The following is a 15,545-nucleotide window of genomic DNA, read 5'->3' on the forward strand; positions in this document are numbered from 1 at the left end:
GCAACCCCGGTGGTACATTCAAGAGGGCCAATCGTACTGCTTTTAAATTGCTGGAGTCAGCATCTTTATTTCATTTATTTACATTTCTGTTGAGAGCCGGTGGACGGCATTGTCTTTATTTTTCCGAGTACTCACGGTGGGCCTTCTCCAACAGCCCTATGAGCGTATCGCGGGAGGGAGTTTGCGGCTCGTACCCGGAGTATACGCGCACTGTGGTTGTAGTAGCACTTAAACCAAAGACTTAGTAATGTTGTTTAGGTGGATGTGAATTAAAATGAATAGCATGGCATGTAGTGCATATGATGTGTTGTGATGTGTGGACTGTTGTGTGTGGTCCACCTCTCTACTTACTGGGCTAGTGAGCTCATTCCACGTGTACACCCCCTTTTTAGATGATTTTGCAGGTCAAATATCTGAGGAGCATGGGGTGGGTCCCACAGTCGAGTTTCCTTAAGAGGACTGGTGGACCCCTGAGGAGTTTGAGCACGGCGTAGACTGCTCTTGCGAGAGCTGTGCTGCGGGACAGCAGTTCTGAGGCCGAGCTGAGCTCCACCCTGGAGGCCGTGCTAAGCTCCACTTCCGAGGCCGAGCTGAGCTCTTCTACATGATGCCGAGCTGGGCACAACCCCTGATGCCGAGCTGAGCTCCAGCCTTGAAACCGAGCTGTGTACTCTGATGGTTTTTGATGATTTCCTGTATATACTTGATATTTGAATTTTATTCTTTTTGTGTATATATCATGCCTTCGGGCCCAAAGGTATATATTTATTGTATCACAAATTTGGGTATCAAGTATATGGGATTTATTCACAGGTAAAAACTTAGTCTTCCGCTGATCTGATGAATTTATGTTAGTGTGTGTATGCTGTGGTGGAATACAGTATCTGATGATCCTGGCAGGTTTGGGTTAACCGGTGTTAACTCGGTCACCGCTCCGGTTCAGTGTGAACGGGGTGTGACACTGTCGATTCCCCCCTCCTTCTGAGATTGTTGGAATGTTCATACTTGCAATGTGTTCCAAGTGTTTTGCTTCTAGTATTCAAATCGAAATTGTTTGTGTTACATGCGTGGAAGGGAGGGAGAAAATAAATTAAAAGAAAATAATAAAGATGATGAAATTGGAGAGAAAATAGGGATGATGAGAGAAATTAGGGAAAAAGGGATGGCTTTACGGATGAAGCTTGTCGTCTGGCTTGGATAAGGAAGCCTACCTTAACTCATAGAGTTTGGTTTAGTTCAAAAGTCATTTTTCTATTAGACTTCTACTAATTTATAGCATACATCCACGGTTACATAACTTCTCTTCTCATCCATGATTACATAACTTCCCTTCCGACCGCATTGCCACGACACTATTATTACTGTATTAATTAAAGGGCGAGTGGTAGTAGGACGTACGTATTGCAATCTTATTTTCACTTTCTTTTAATATTAACCGTCCATTTAATATTAGATTAATCTAAACCATCTATTAGTTTTTTATATTGTAACTGATTCCTAGTTTTTAGGGTGGAGAGATGACGGACGTGGTTACTTAACTTGTTTAATATTTTTTTTATATAAATAAATAAATAATAAAAATCCAATATAAGCGGACTCCCCCTTTGATTCTGCTAGGAAATCTCAACTCTCTCTCTCTCTCTCTCAAAATAGGATGAGATAAGAAAAAAATCAACATAACTATTTTCAGGCACTGAGCATATGAGAGACTTGGCCACACATATCCAAATACCATGTTTACATATTAATCATCAGTGAAGGGATTTAGACAGTAAAGCCTGCATGCATGGCAGAGGACAAATTTGAATTTGTAAAGTAAACAAAACTGTTGCATATCTAGGATTTTATTATTACTTCTTGGATAGATATTATTAATCTATGAGAATTTACCATGGATGCAAATCTTCAGTGAAATTGGTAAACAAAACTTCAACTAGACTGAAGAGTGGTGAAAAAGGAAGAAGAAAGAAGGAACAACCTTGAAGAAGAATCAAGGAGAGAGAGAGAGAGGATCAAGATTTCTAAGTGGAATCAAAGGAGAAATCCGCTTATATTGAGATTTTTGTTATTTATTTATTTAAATATTAATAATATTAAACAGAGTTGTAACTGTTTACAACTTTGTTAGCAGGATTAACATATTTAACACGTGTCAATCATATTACTTACTGAACATTCACCGGGCTCTAGACGTTCCGCATTCCTATTTTTCTGCACATACCGCGACCATTTTTGCCTTAATTAAAATAACTTTCTACCTCTACTAAAACACTACATGATAATTAAAACCTTCAATTACTTAGGACTAGTAATAAGATAACTACCTGAGAGAGATCGCCGCATGCCTATGTGGCATATTTTGCTCGGTACTTAACAGTTTGAAAGCTAATTTATGAGGCGATCTTGTTCTGAAGGGAGAATGTAGGCTGGGGTTTCAACGGCATTGTTTTCAATCTTGATGTATGATTGATTGCCTACGGGTTTTTCGTTCAGTGCTTGTTAATTTACTTTTCTGGTTCCAAATTTGAGCTTTTTGAGTATTTAAGTGAAATTCGCAAGTTTATGTTTATTTTCTATGCTTTATCCATGTTCTTCCTTGAATTTTCTTTTCATAACTATTTTTAGATTTTCTTGAGTGTTCTGGTTTTTGGATTTTTCTGATGCGTTGGAGGGAGAATCAGCCCATCCTTTCTTATTCAAGTGATGTATAAATTTGATAATAGATTAAACCAACTTGCTTAATTCTCAAGATATAAGCAAGTACTAAGAAAATGCAGCAGAAATTGATCATCAACATTGACAAACTGAGTTATAATTATGTCAATGAAATAAACATGATCAGATTCTAAGATTAAACTCAGAATCAGAAATCAATGTTAAGTTTTCCAGATCAATATGCTCTGAAAGAGAGATTAAGAAGAAAACAATAGATAGAATAAGAAAGGATGAGGATTGATAGCATATGATAACAGAGTTTATCAGAACTAAAAAAAGAAGAAATCTCACAATCAGCCAGCAGAAGACCCGAAAGGAAGAAGATGGGAATAAGGGTTGATCTTCAAGACTTCAACAAAGGCAATGCGGAATCGATCGCCAAAACCATCAATTTCTCTCTGATTTCTGATTTAAGAACCATCAATCGCATGTTCAAAAACCATAACTCTCCCAATCAGTTAATGGTTTCTCAAGGAAGAAGATGAGAATAAGGGTCGATCTTCAGACTTCAACAATGGCGACGTGGAATCGATCGCCAAACCCTTCAATGCTCTCTCCGATTTTAGATTTCAGAACCATGAAGCACAAATTCGAAAACCCTAACTCACCCCCTAATCGGTTAATGGTTTCTCAAGTAAGAAGACAAGAATAGGGGTAGAGGGAAAATAGGTCATCTCCATTGGATCAAGGGTATTTTGGGGTTTAAAACAATTTTGTGACACATGATTCCTTACTTAACGTTTTCTCACTCACGATCAGGGTACGGTTAATATATTCTACAACTTAGAAGGGAAGAATTTGTAATTACAAATTTTGTAGGGGAGGGTTGTGTAATACATAAAACATACAGGGGAGGGGAGTGTAATTTTATTTAATTTTTAAGTTAGCCTTTTAATTAGGTTTAAGCTGGAAACATCGAAGAATAAAAATGCTATGTTGCCCAAGAGTTTGAAACATTAATATTATGATTTCAAATTGACAACAACTAGAGAGTGTATACTAACTTGTTATTAATGAGATATTGGTAACTCAAACCGGTAAATTTAGCCAATTTCAATGACATATGCACAATCAAAGGTGAATAGGTTGGGGTTTTAAAATCCCAACCCTACCTTTGTCCTCTTAGCTCAGCCTAAGCCCAACTTAGTCTTGAGCTCGGATTGAGATATCTCAACTCAGACTCAACCCTATTGGGCTCAACCCAGCCTAGCTCAACCTTGATTGATCCTGATTTTTGCCATGGTCTGACTAGCCTGGATTGACCCTCGCTAGCCATTTATTTATTTATTTTACCATTTGTATCTTTATATGCATTAAAAGAAAAGTGAGACATTACATTGTTCATTCTTAAAAATAATCCTAAAGACTTAAAATCTTAAAAGTATTATGTAATAATTAATATATAATTATATAAAACCAGGGTAGGATTGGGCATGCCTAGAGCCTAGAATCAACCTGAACTTCAACCTAAAAATCTCAACCCATGACTATCCAGGCTCAGGGCGAGCTAAGGTGAAATTTACACCCCTATGCAAAATCATTCATTTTCTTGGTGTGTTGTGTGTGCAGTCAAACCATCAAGAAGCATGAATTTTTTTAGGGAAAAGGTTGGTATACCAGTGGTGTCTCTAAATCTATGCCTCTTCGCTTTTCATTGAAAAAATCCCATAGACCTCTCTCATCCCAGTCCTCCCATTGATTAAACTGCTAACTCAAACAACGACGACAACATACCCAACCTCCTCCCATTTGTTTTTTCATAATTTTAAGGGATTGATACACTTTTGTTATTGTAGGATGGAATAACTAATTGATGCTAATATGTCAAGAAGAAAAGAGAATGACTTGTGACGACAGACAATTCACTCAAAACAAATGATACAAAAGACATGAATATCAATGTCCCTTTATCTCAATCATATGAAATTGCTTTTACCTTTCAGACTTTAAAAAATTGATTATAAAATTAATAATAAAAAAAAATTAGAAATTCCAAATCAATGGTTGTGGGTTAGTGGATGAGTTACAAGAGACATGTGATTTGACCTTGAGACGAGAATTTGATGAGAAATCTATGAGATTTTGGTAGACCAAAAGAATGTTGGTTACAGAAAAACGAAAGAGCAGTTACTTAAGCCTGATATGCTGTGATACCTCACCAACCATACCAAAATAATTATGATTCATTCGGTAGGATAGGGGTCTCATCATGTGGGGCCTCCTCTCACCATTGCTAGATTGGAATCAGTTGGGTCATCTACCAACTCTAAATGGTGGATGCCACAAATCCTTTTAAACTTAAAATTCCTAATTGGGCCCACTTCTCTGGTAAGGTGTAAAGCATCAATTCTGACCCCTCGTTTCGTACGCTTCTTGGATTTGTTATGTGAAAGAGTGTTATTAATTAATTAATTAATTTTTTTTTTTTTTGGTTCACGTGATTGAAATTTTGTGAATATGTTATTCATGCGTTTAGTCAATCATGAAAATCAATTAACCAACCTTGTGTGTTAATATAATGTTGAAAAGAACGTTACCTAATGGGAAGGATGAAATGATGACCCCACCCTTGTGAAATATGAAATATTGATACCAGTTAATACTCCTACAGGTTCCTCATTGGCCATGTGCTGATGCATGAGCCATACGACCATGTGGCATTTATCACATACACTAGGTCAAAAGAAGTTCAAATATTGTGGATGAATAAGCTTCAATCCTACATGGTAAGTTTCAGTTTGAACAGAGTTAACCAGAGTTTGATTCTTATCCAATGATTGCTTCCTCCAACTACCCTTCCAATTAGACACTGACACACAACCCAACACCTGAGGGCACGCAGCTCCAACAAGGTATGCATGTGTTTGGTTAAAAGGTGGTTGATGCATCAGTCGTTGGCGAGGATCCGGATCCTAGTCTATCATTTGTGATTGTTTGGAAACCATAAGAATTGCTATAAAAAGGTTATAACCATCCTATCCATAGTACATATATGTATGATAAAAAATAAAAAAAAAGGTGTATTAAGTATTGATATTAAACGCACTTAAACTTCAATAATGCTGTCAAAAATTTAGTGTAAAAGAACCTCAAGATCAACATGGTACTCCTTTAATACATGTTTAATTAAGGATGTGAATTTAAAATCAAAATCGAATCGAGCCGTTTACACCGAAACAACAAAAGCGTTTAGTAAATGGTTCGGTTTTGGTTTCAAGTTTAAGACCGATTAGTTAAATGGGTTGGGTCGATTTTAACCGTTTAACCTGTTGATTTCAAACCGAATTGACATTGTAAAAACCGAATCGTTTAAACCGTCAAAACTGATCTGATTAATCCGTATAATGATTAAATATTTGGTATAAAACATAATGGTTTAATTTAGGAAAGAATTAAGGACAATAGAGTTTGTGCAACAGTCTATTTAATAATTTACTCCTATTATATAGTTATGTAGATCCTTGCTTATTTAATACCTCATTTAATTTGATACAAGATTGAAGCATTTATCAACAAAAACAAATTTTAGTAAGCATGTGAATAAACTAGTAAACCGATTACTAATCGTTTAGAACTCTCCAACTACTAAAAGAAGTAGGATGAACAAAAAAAATAGGGATGACTCAACCCACCAAACTTTTGACAGACAAACAATGGAAGCCCCTTTTAGCTAAAATATAGGCCTCAAAATTCTAGGAATGAGAAACAAAACAGAAACTTGCACTATCATCTATTATTAAGTAGAAAAAGGATATCATCTACTAAACTAAAAGTTGCCCAATCTGGATTCTGGAGGCGCAGCCTACCATCCCTTAGCACTTCAGCTTCCATAGAAGTGGCAGAAAAGCTCTCACCAGTCTTTCACTTAGCTGCAACAAAATCCTCAGCTTCTTTCTTGGTCACTTCCCTCCTTGAATTTCCTAGGTTAACCCATTGATCAACTCCTTCACTTCCTTCCATGCCAAATTCCTTAGTGCTCTCACAGCCATAATCATGGCAATCCTGGCAATGCTTGACCCATCATCGATGATTATTCTAGCTGGTTCTCTATTTTTCTCTCTGCTTTTTGAACTTTATCTTCTTCTTTTCCCACCAAATGTGCACTACTGTAATGTTCGACTCCCAATATCAAAGGAGAGAAAGGTTCTTTTTTTAAAGGAACTCCTGGAAACAAATCTAGTGGAGACAAGGTAGGGCCTATGGCTTAGAGGATTAGAGCACGTGGCTACTGACTACACCCCTCTCTTATACAAGCCAAGCCTTCCCTAACCAGCAATCGAGTCGAAGATGAAGCTTGGTCACTCGTAGGGATTAGTCATCTTCTTTTAATTTCAGCTTATGCGCATGACCATTGGGGATCATAGACCGATAAACAGAGTAAATGTAAAGAAACAAACATCCAGTTAACCAACCTAGTACTTCTTTTTTCTTATACTTCTAACTTTGCTCATGCCACCACCACGTCTTTCGGTGGGATGGACATGGTCTTTCGGCCGAATAGAGGTCGATGCAGTTTTTTACATCACCAAGATGCAGAGCATGGTTCAGACTATCTCCCTTGATAGCTAGTTGTTGGAAGAGCAGATCAAGTCCACATACGAGAAACCATTCTCGTACGGGGTTGACCCGCACAGATGGAATCTACCTAACAACCAACTCTGTGCTGGATTCCATCTGTGTGGATCAGCCTGTATGAGAACCTGATCCACATACAGTTGTTGGATCCCACACCTCTCCCTCTCCTCCCGCCCCTCACCCATCCCCCTCCCCTCACCCATCCCCCGCCCCCGCCCCCGCCCCCGCCCCCATCTCCATCTCCCTCTCCCTCCTGTAACCCCCTCTTCTTGCAATGAGGGTTGTCGTTGTTGCAGAGAAGAAATCACGTGTCAAAATGGTTGAGGACGATGGAGTTTTCAATCCCGGTGGCGATGAGAAGCTGCCTAGCGAGAAAGATTTCAGTCTTGGATAGGACTGATTGCATTGAAAGGGTCTTTCGGTGAATCTATGGCTGCTGGTATCATTTATAAGGATAATTTTTTGAGCGGTTTCAGACAAGTTGAACAAGAGTAGAAGATTGGAGTTTGGATGACATTAGGGCCTAGGCTAGAGACTGGTCTCAAATGAGATTGAAATACATGTGGCTGATGGGCTTGGAAAGGTAGATTGTGTATTGGCCTCTAGCAGGGGCATGGTAGCTAGGGTCGAATCTGGTTTTCTGTAACTGCTGGCCAAATTGGGTTTATGGCAATGTGCAAAAGATGTTGCAGCCAAGTTCTGGAGAGCTTGGGCAGTGTTTTCCTCCCTCTCCTTCCTTTTCTCCCTCCTGCAACACCTGACCTGCTCTCTGCTCCCTCTGTAGCACCCCTCCCCCATTCTTTCTCTTCCTCCTGATTTATTCTCTTCATATGGCTCAATCTCTTCAGCTCCCCCACTCTGTTTCTCTCTTTTCCCTACTATGTCTCATCCACTCTCTTTCTACCCTAGTTCACTCTCTACATCTCTCCCTCGCTGTACGATGAGGCTGCGAGCCTGTTCTAGCATTAGGTTTTTGAGCTTGATTCCGGTATGGATCATATGACTTCTGAAAAATTGCATTGTAAAATCAATTACTCCCATGCATGTTATACAAAACAGCTACATAGAGTGTAGCAACACTGTAAGCTGGGGGCCCGTTTGATAACGTTTCTGCCGTTTATGAAACAAAAACTGAATTGAAGGTATTTGATAAATCATGTTTCTGGGAGTCGATAGTAATTAGCGAAAGAATGGCCACGAGTCGTTTCCAAAAACGGCGAGCCTGGGTCATTTCTTGAACCATAAATAGGTAGAAATTTCAATTTCTATTTCTGAAAACAAGTGAAACGAAACAGTTTGATCAAATGCTTTTTGTTCCATTTCTGCCGTTTTTGGACACAGAAACGACAAAAACACGTTTTTTGAAACGTTATCAAACGGGCCCCATAGGTATGAGCAGCAGAACTCACCCCAGCCTGCATTATGCTATCCTTAGAAACAATCCTCTGATTGCAAGGGATCTATTGTATTCGCAAAAAAAGTTCCACCACCTTAAAGAATTCTCATAGTTCCAAGCATTACAGACTAATTTGTAACTTCATAGCAACAAATCTCATATTTCACCATCTGAAATAATCTCATATTTCCACCCATTAAGGAGGTTGTTGCTAATGCACTAATCTGTAATAGAGGAAGACAATTATGACAAGTGAACAAAATAAATATGTGGATGATTAAAAAAGGCATTATGGGGAATCCAATAGAACTTCATATCTGGTTTTTCGAATAAACAAACATTTTGGGACCATGAAAACATTGGATCACCTATTAATGAAGAGTCATTGATGAGAACAACCTCAACTACCAAAAATGATACAGCAAAACCTGATGAATCTGTTTTCACAACTGAGAAAGTTGTAGTTTCCATTCACATGAAATTAAATCTTCCCTTATATAAGTTTCATATCAATACCAAAACAAAATTGTAGGTCACTTATATTCTGGTGTGAAACTGGCAATTAGAGGAAAAAGTGAGGAACAAATTCGACAAAATTAGCATATATATATATATATATATATAGAGAGAGAGAGAGAGAGAGAGAGAGAGAGAGAGAGAGAGAAAGCAGGTTGAACTAGCAAACCAGGAAGTGTAGCAAGAGCTCAAGACCGCTCAAAGGGATACATAGTACCGAGAGAACATACTTTTGACATTATAGAACTATATGGCGGCAGTTAACAGACTACATCAGAGACGAAAACGGGCATGGGGATCTACAACACAACATCCTCACTCCAGTCTTGAAATCAGAGTTATTGTGTATAGAAGTATCAGATGTTGGGTTGCTTACAAACAACTTGGAATCCTAAACACTTCCATGTGTCTAGTGAATTCCAAGGAGAACAAGACCAATTTCGGCACTAGATGAATTCAGAAAATTATACAGAAAACCTCCGCAAACCCCAAAAAAGAAAAAAAAAAAAAATGTAGAGAGAAAAGAGGGGGCAGAAGCCATTACAAAAAAGTGAAGCAAGATAAACTTATCTGCTCAGCCTTTGGTTCTCATGATTGTAATACTTCCTTTTCCCCCTTCAGTGCGGATTTTCGTTTTAACAACCACAGGCTTTCCAGAAAAAGCTGAAGTGGGATAAGAAGCAGAGGCATCATCATCATTTTGCTTCGACTTTGAAGGGGGTGGAGTTCGAATCCGCTGGTTTATGTCCTTCAGAGTAACATCTCCATGGACCCCACAGGGCTTGATGAGGGCAAATGGATAGGCAACAGCAGAAGACATCTTTGTGGGAGCTCGAATGAAAGACTTCCTACCTAATTCCACAGTATAAGTAGTTCCATAATTTGGTATTTTGGAGTTTAAACAGAACAAGCTACACTTTGAAGATAAAGGAAAAGATCAATACCTTTAAAAACACTTCGAGGAGTTAGGGAAGAACACCCTTGTACCACATGAGCTTCCACCTCGGGTGGAAAGTTGCAGAACTCTAATGGAAGGAGAAAAGCAGTCCAATGTTAAAGAATTAATTGCAATGCAAAATGGATGACAAGAAGTGAATGATCCAATAAAAGTAAACTGAATGATAGTGCTTCCGTTAAAATTCTGTCATGGTGGGGGCCGTGGGGCACCCCTTTGCAATTATCAGATGATAAAGAGGAAACCCATGCCAACAAAAGGTCAGGTTGGATGTTAGGCAGGTTTGAAACCCACGGTTTCAAATGGGGCCTCACACAGGAGCAGCTTCATAAAATCATATTTGTAATCAAAGAAGGTTACGCACCTGAAACATCAATTTGCTCGTCAGAGACCCCGGAGAGATTCCTGTGAGCCATGCATCAAAACAATTAATTTAAGGTGGATTAGGAATAATTGAAAGTCTTAAGTTGAAAGAAGCATACATATCATCGGAGCTAAGATGCATTTCAGCGTCGTTGAAGCAGTTGGCAAGCCAGCCCTCAGAAGACTGATCCAGGCTCCCATTACCAGAGGCAGACCTATCTACTAACAAACATTACATAATTATAATGGACTATTGACGATTCTTTAGGAATTCTGTTTGGAGACAAAATGAATTTTGGCAAGAAGAAAACCTGTGAGCTCTGAAACCCAATCCGACGTTACAGGTAAAGCTGCCCCGATTTGTTCCTCCCAATCCTGAATACAAAATACAATGCTTAAATTTCATGATTTGAAAAGTAAATATGAGAAGATTCCTGTAACTTATAGCACCCAAACACTGTAATACACTTAGAGAGAAACATCAATCTAACACATACATTTCTGCTGCATAGAGAACATATTAAGATATCTATGACTGAGTATAAAAGGATGACATACTAAGGCTTCCGTGGTCGAACAAAGTCAGAATAAAATCAACGACTGACTGTTGCCAATCCATGCACAAATTAGTCCTAAGAGAATAATGGGTCTCAACCAACCTTTGATTGTCCAAATACAGATGAAATTTGTTCATCACAGTAACAGGGATCCATATTACTTGTGTTGAATTGTAACATCCGTCTCCTCTTTAATTGAGATGAAGAATCCCTACGCACTTCCTCTTCCTTGTTCATATTTTCTGAAACCCACTCCCTCAAATTAAAAAGAGGGCATGGAATGCAATTCCACCTACTTATAAAGCAAAGATAAAGAGGAAAACAGAACCTACTTCCGCTGCCAGTAACATGGTATGCTAAATCTCCGCAAGATTTAATTGGCGTCGTTTCATCGAACATGTAGGAGAGACTTTCTTCATTTTGGCTTGTTTCATCCCATAGACTAGTAGAGATTTCTGTTCCAACCAAAAGGAGCCACTCATAAGATAGTTTCTCCCATATGTCCACTATTTGACGACGAAGCACAGCCAGGACTTACCGAAATGGGAGTTCTTTTGGAGATAGTAGTCATCACCTTGCCATTCCCACGGTTCACTAGTAACAAATTTGCAGTGGAAACAAGGCATTAAAATCATAAAAGGGGACCAGAAGTCACAAATGCTCAAGTGTGAAAAGTTATAAAAAATATTCAAGCTGAAGTTCCATCCAATGTGAAAGAACTACCAAAAAATATTTGATTATGTTAGGTCCAAACTAGATGACATGCTGCATTGTTTCTTTTGGGGGTTGGGGGGGCAACATTAGGATGGACTTTAAGAGATGAAGCACAACAAATGAAGCCCAAAAACTAAAGGGATTTGAAGATTAAAAATGTCATGATAGTGGCAGTTCTTCCATTAATGAGTAAGGAAGAAAAGAATATCACTAGATCTGGCTTTCTATAATAGAATAGAACATAAGTAATGCCATACTGAAACAAGTCCATAACAATAGAACATCAAATGCAGGACAGAAGAACACATCTTGAGTTTGGATCAGAAATTACAAATGCCAGTCAGGGGAAAACGATTAATATCCGAATGAGATGAGAAGGGAACACGATCTACTCAAAGCATTTTCCCCAGAAACTCAGAAGTCTAAAGTGCTCACTCGAAGGCATGATAAGGCAAATGAAAAGCAAAATGTTGGAAGCAGAATGGAAACAGGCCATCAATCCGTGAATTGAATCAGAAACCCAGAAAGAGTTTGCATAATACAAACGAACCCATCTCACATAACCGTCATTATTCGCACAAATCTAACTCTACATCTCCACCCAAATCGTTTAACATCATTTGCAGTCAAACCCATCAACCAGAAGTTGAAAATAGAAAGACCCACAAAGAAATTGATGTAGGACTCACCTATCATTGTTGGAATCCATGTATTGGGTTTTTCTGCCAACTTACGGAGAAAATGAAGAAAGATGGACGAGAACCCAAGTCAATCCTTGCTCATAAAGACTGCTACTAGCCGTTATACAAGTATATATAATAAATCCATGAACAAAGCTTCAGAAATGCGCAGTCCGCCGATTGTCTCTTCTCTGGTCTGGTTTTTATTTCTTTTCTTTTTCTCTGCTACTTACTCGCTCTCGCTCTCTCTCTTCAGTGCACAGAAATATCGATAACCATTGACAGAGAGAAGACTGCCCATAGTCCAGTTAGTCCAGTCCGTTACTCCGTTACTTGTGGGAATTATATAGTAATATAATAGCTTTTTCCAATGTTTTCTCACTTTGCAATTTCTTCTTCTTATATAGTTTTAGTTTTTTGGGTCACTGTTTTCACCACAATCACACAGCTGCCATTGCAATTTTAGTCCTCTGCACATGAAAATATTACAGTGTTGCCACTGACTTGACTATGACTTGAATGTGGTTAGTCCATGTAGGGATTCAAGGCAAATTGTTCAATTGCTCTCTATCATAACATGTTCTTACTACAAGATTTGATTGGTTTCTTATTACTTTGATAATGGTTATCACGAGATGGATGTCATAAGATAAAAAAAAAAGTTGAAAAGATAGTTATTAGAGATTGCATTGAATAAAAATAGTGGTCGTAGACTCGCAACATGTATCTTGGATACAGTCTTTTTTATGAAATAGGGGGTAAATCTATGTACAATTGGTCTTCTTAGATCCGACAGTAATGAGAGCATTATGTAGATGATCGCAAGATGTATTAGCCGAATCGGCCAATCTACTCTTAACAATCGATCCCAAGATTTGAAACAAGCACAAGATAGAACCAAAGTTAGGCAACATATGGTTTGTGTATAAAAGGGCATTTTGGGACTTGGGAAATAGCAATCCAGGTAAAATGTTTGTGGGTATAAGGGTAATTATGTGTGTAGAATTCATAGACAGAAGATAACTGTCTATATGCTTTCATTATTGTAGAAATAACAAAAGGCGAGGCGAGGCGAGGCGAGGCGAGGCGAGGGTACGGTTGTGCATCTAGGTCTCCAGTGGGGGCCGCTTCCGAAGCAGGTAAAAACGTGCTGCCGCTTTTGATGCAAGAGCGTGCCGGTTGTGGCAGAGAGAGTGATACCACGTTAGTTAAGTTGGCAGCCCACCTACACTTTTGCTCCCCAAGCCTTCTTCACTTTTTCTCTTTTCCGCTTTTGGTCCCTCTTTCTCCATTTTCATTTATGAAAGAAAGAGCCCCTCCAATTTATCTCATCTCATCTCATCTCGTGTCTAGGCATCTGGTAACTTTGAACCCTTCCTCCTCTCTTCATTTGTTACGCTTGCATGGTTGATCATTGATGCATCGGTCAGGTTGGGTCAGTCTCGATTGGATTTGATAAGTATATATAGTTATATTTTTATACTATGATCTACCTATATAAGGAATGAGTCAGTCTCGATCAATCTCATGTTGGGTTCGATCAGATTCTGGGCTTTAATTGGACTTCTCATAGTTGGACTATAATTCGATTATAATCATACCTTAAATGCAATAATGTATCAATTAATAAAGCCTTCAACGATCTTTAATTATCTTAGATTTAAGATTCATATATTGTATTAATCATCAATAATTTAGAAAATATATTATACTTAATTACTTTCAATAGTTATAAAAATATCAATATATACCTTATTCTACAAAAAAATCAAAATATACATAAAAATGGTCGGTCTAATGTGTCGGGTCGAGTCGGACTTATAAATGGGTTGGGCCAGTCAAGTGCTCGTTATGGGTGCAACAGGGCCGGGTTGGGTCAGACTTCTTAAAACCCTAGTCCAACCTTGAGTTCCCTTAATTGGGCCCGAACCCGCCCTGACCCTGACTCAAGGTCGCAAAACTTCAACTCTAACCCAACCTTTACTCGCCCTGATTGGCCTTGATTTTTCAGGGTCGAGTCGGGATGACCCTAACCCTGACCCTGATTGACCTTGACCTTGACCCTAGTTTGCCACCAAGGGCCAGGTACACCTTGACCATGACTGTGCAAAATATAAAATAACTTAAAAATAAAAAATATTCATAATAAATATGAGATTAAAAAAAAAAAATATATATATATATATATATATAAAATAAAAAAAAGTAAAGTTACAAATTACTTGTCTTGAGGAGAACATCCTAAAGCAAACATTCAAACGATATAAATGACTCCAACTATTATGGTAAATAAAGAGAAGATCATCCTAAGGAAGTAAATAATCTAGAAATTTTAAATTATTTGTCATTTTAAATAAATAAATCATCCTAATAAAGCAAACAATCCAAAGATATTAAAACCCTTGTCATATTAAACAAAAAGGAAAGCAAGATAGATCTTTTTTTTTTGGTGAAAAAAGCAAGAGAGATCGGTGAGAAGATATATTAAGAGTTTTGAGTTGTCAATGACTCAATGTCAAACAATATATAAAATCAAGGTTAACATTAGGTCACAACTAGGGTCAACATCAGGGGGCAAAAACCAGGGTCAGGCCGGGTCAAAACCAAGGCCAAAAGTCAGGATAAAAAAACCAAGGCTGGGTTCAGGGCGGGCCAAAAGACATCAATCCTTACCCACCCTAACCTTGACTCAGGGTTAGAGATTTCAGGGTGGGGTTAGTCCTTAGAGCCAAAATTTTCTGGTCAATATTTGTTCTGGATCAAGCAGGCCAAGGGCAGGTTCGGGCCATCAGGGCCTAACTTGCACCCCTAGTGCCCATCGATCTTACCCCTTGGACCGTGTACTACTTGTTTATAAACAGGTCTAGCTTGAGCCCAACATGATTAATAAATGTGCAAGATGAGTCGATCTTTATACGATCAAATCGATGTGGACTTGGGATTGACACCTCTAATTCTACTTATTAGTGTCTAATGAATACTCATCTGTGGTGTACCAATCCAACTTCCCATATGAAGATTTGTGGACTATAAAAGGTTAGCTGGGTTAATGAGCCAGGCTAATGCCTAGGTCA

General features: G+C 38.4%; 1 protein-coding gene across 2 annotated transcripts; it reads right to left on the reverse strand.

The window, feature by feature from the left end:
• Positions 1 to 9,416: 9,416 nt before the first annotated feature.
• LOC122069926 (protein XRI1-like) lies at positions 9,417 to 12,807 on the reverse strand. Of its 2 annotated transcripts, none has more exons than XM_042633992.1 (9): positions 12,481 to 12,807; positions 11,616 to 11,671; positions 11,410 to 11,532; positions 11,180 to 11,319; positions 10,832 to 10,895; positions 10,640 to 10,742; positions 10,522 to 10,562; positions 10,147 to 10,227; positions 9,417 to 10,054 (listed from the first exon to the last, which is right to left on the reverse strand). In XM_042633992.1, the coding sequence occupies exons 1-9, from the start codon at positions 12,498 to 12,500 to the stop codon at positions 9,777 to 9,779; spliced, it is 906 nt and encodes a 301-aa protein (XP_042489926.1). In that variant the 5' UTR covers positions 12,501 to 12,807; the 3' UTR covers positions 9,417 to 9,776. The 2 variants fall into 2 exon arrangements, with proteins under 2 accessions (XP_042489926.1, XP_042489927.1); XM_042633993.1 differs by having other exon boundaries at positions 10,640 to 10,739; positions 12,481 to 12,805.
• Positions 12,808 to 15,545: the final 2,738 nt, after the last annotated feature.

This window comes from Macadamia integrifolia, unplaced genomic scaffold (genome assembly GCF_013358625.1).
Source record: "Macadamia integrifolia cultivar HAES 741 unplaced genomic scaffold, SCU_Mint_v3 scaffold766, whole genome shotgun sequence".
NCBI lineage: Eukaryota > Viridiplantae > Streptophyta > Magnoliopsida > Proteales > Proteaceae > Macadamia > Macadamia integrifolia.

Bases quoted from the DNA above. Each gene is read 5' to 3' on its own strand.
- LOC122069926 (XM_042633992.1), bottom strand. From the start codon at position 12,500: ATGGATTCCAACAATGATAG. The intron at 11,320-11,409 runs GTAGGTTCTGTT...AGTGGGTTTCAG, and splicing joins CCATGTTACTGGCAGCGGAA to AAAATATGAACAAGGAAGAG. The intron at 10,743-10,831 runs GTTTTCTTCTTG...AATGTTTGTTAG, and splicing joins TTGGGTTTCAGAGCTCACAG to TAGATAGGTCTGCCTCTGGT.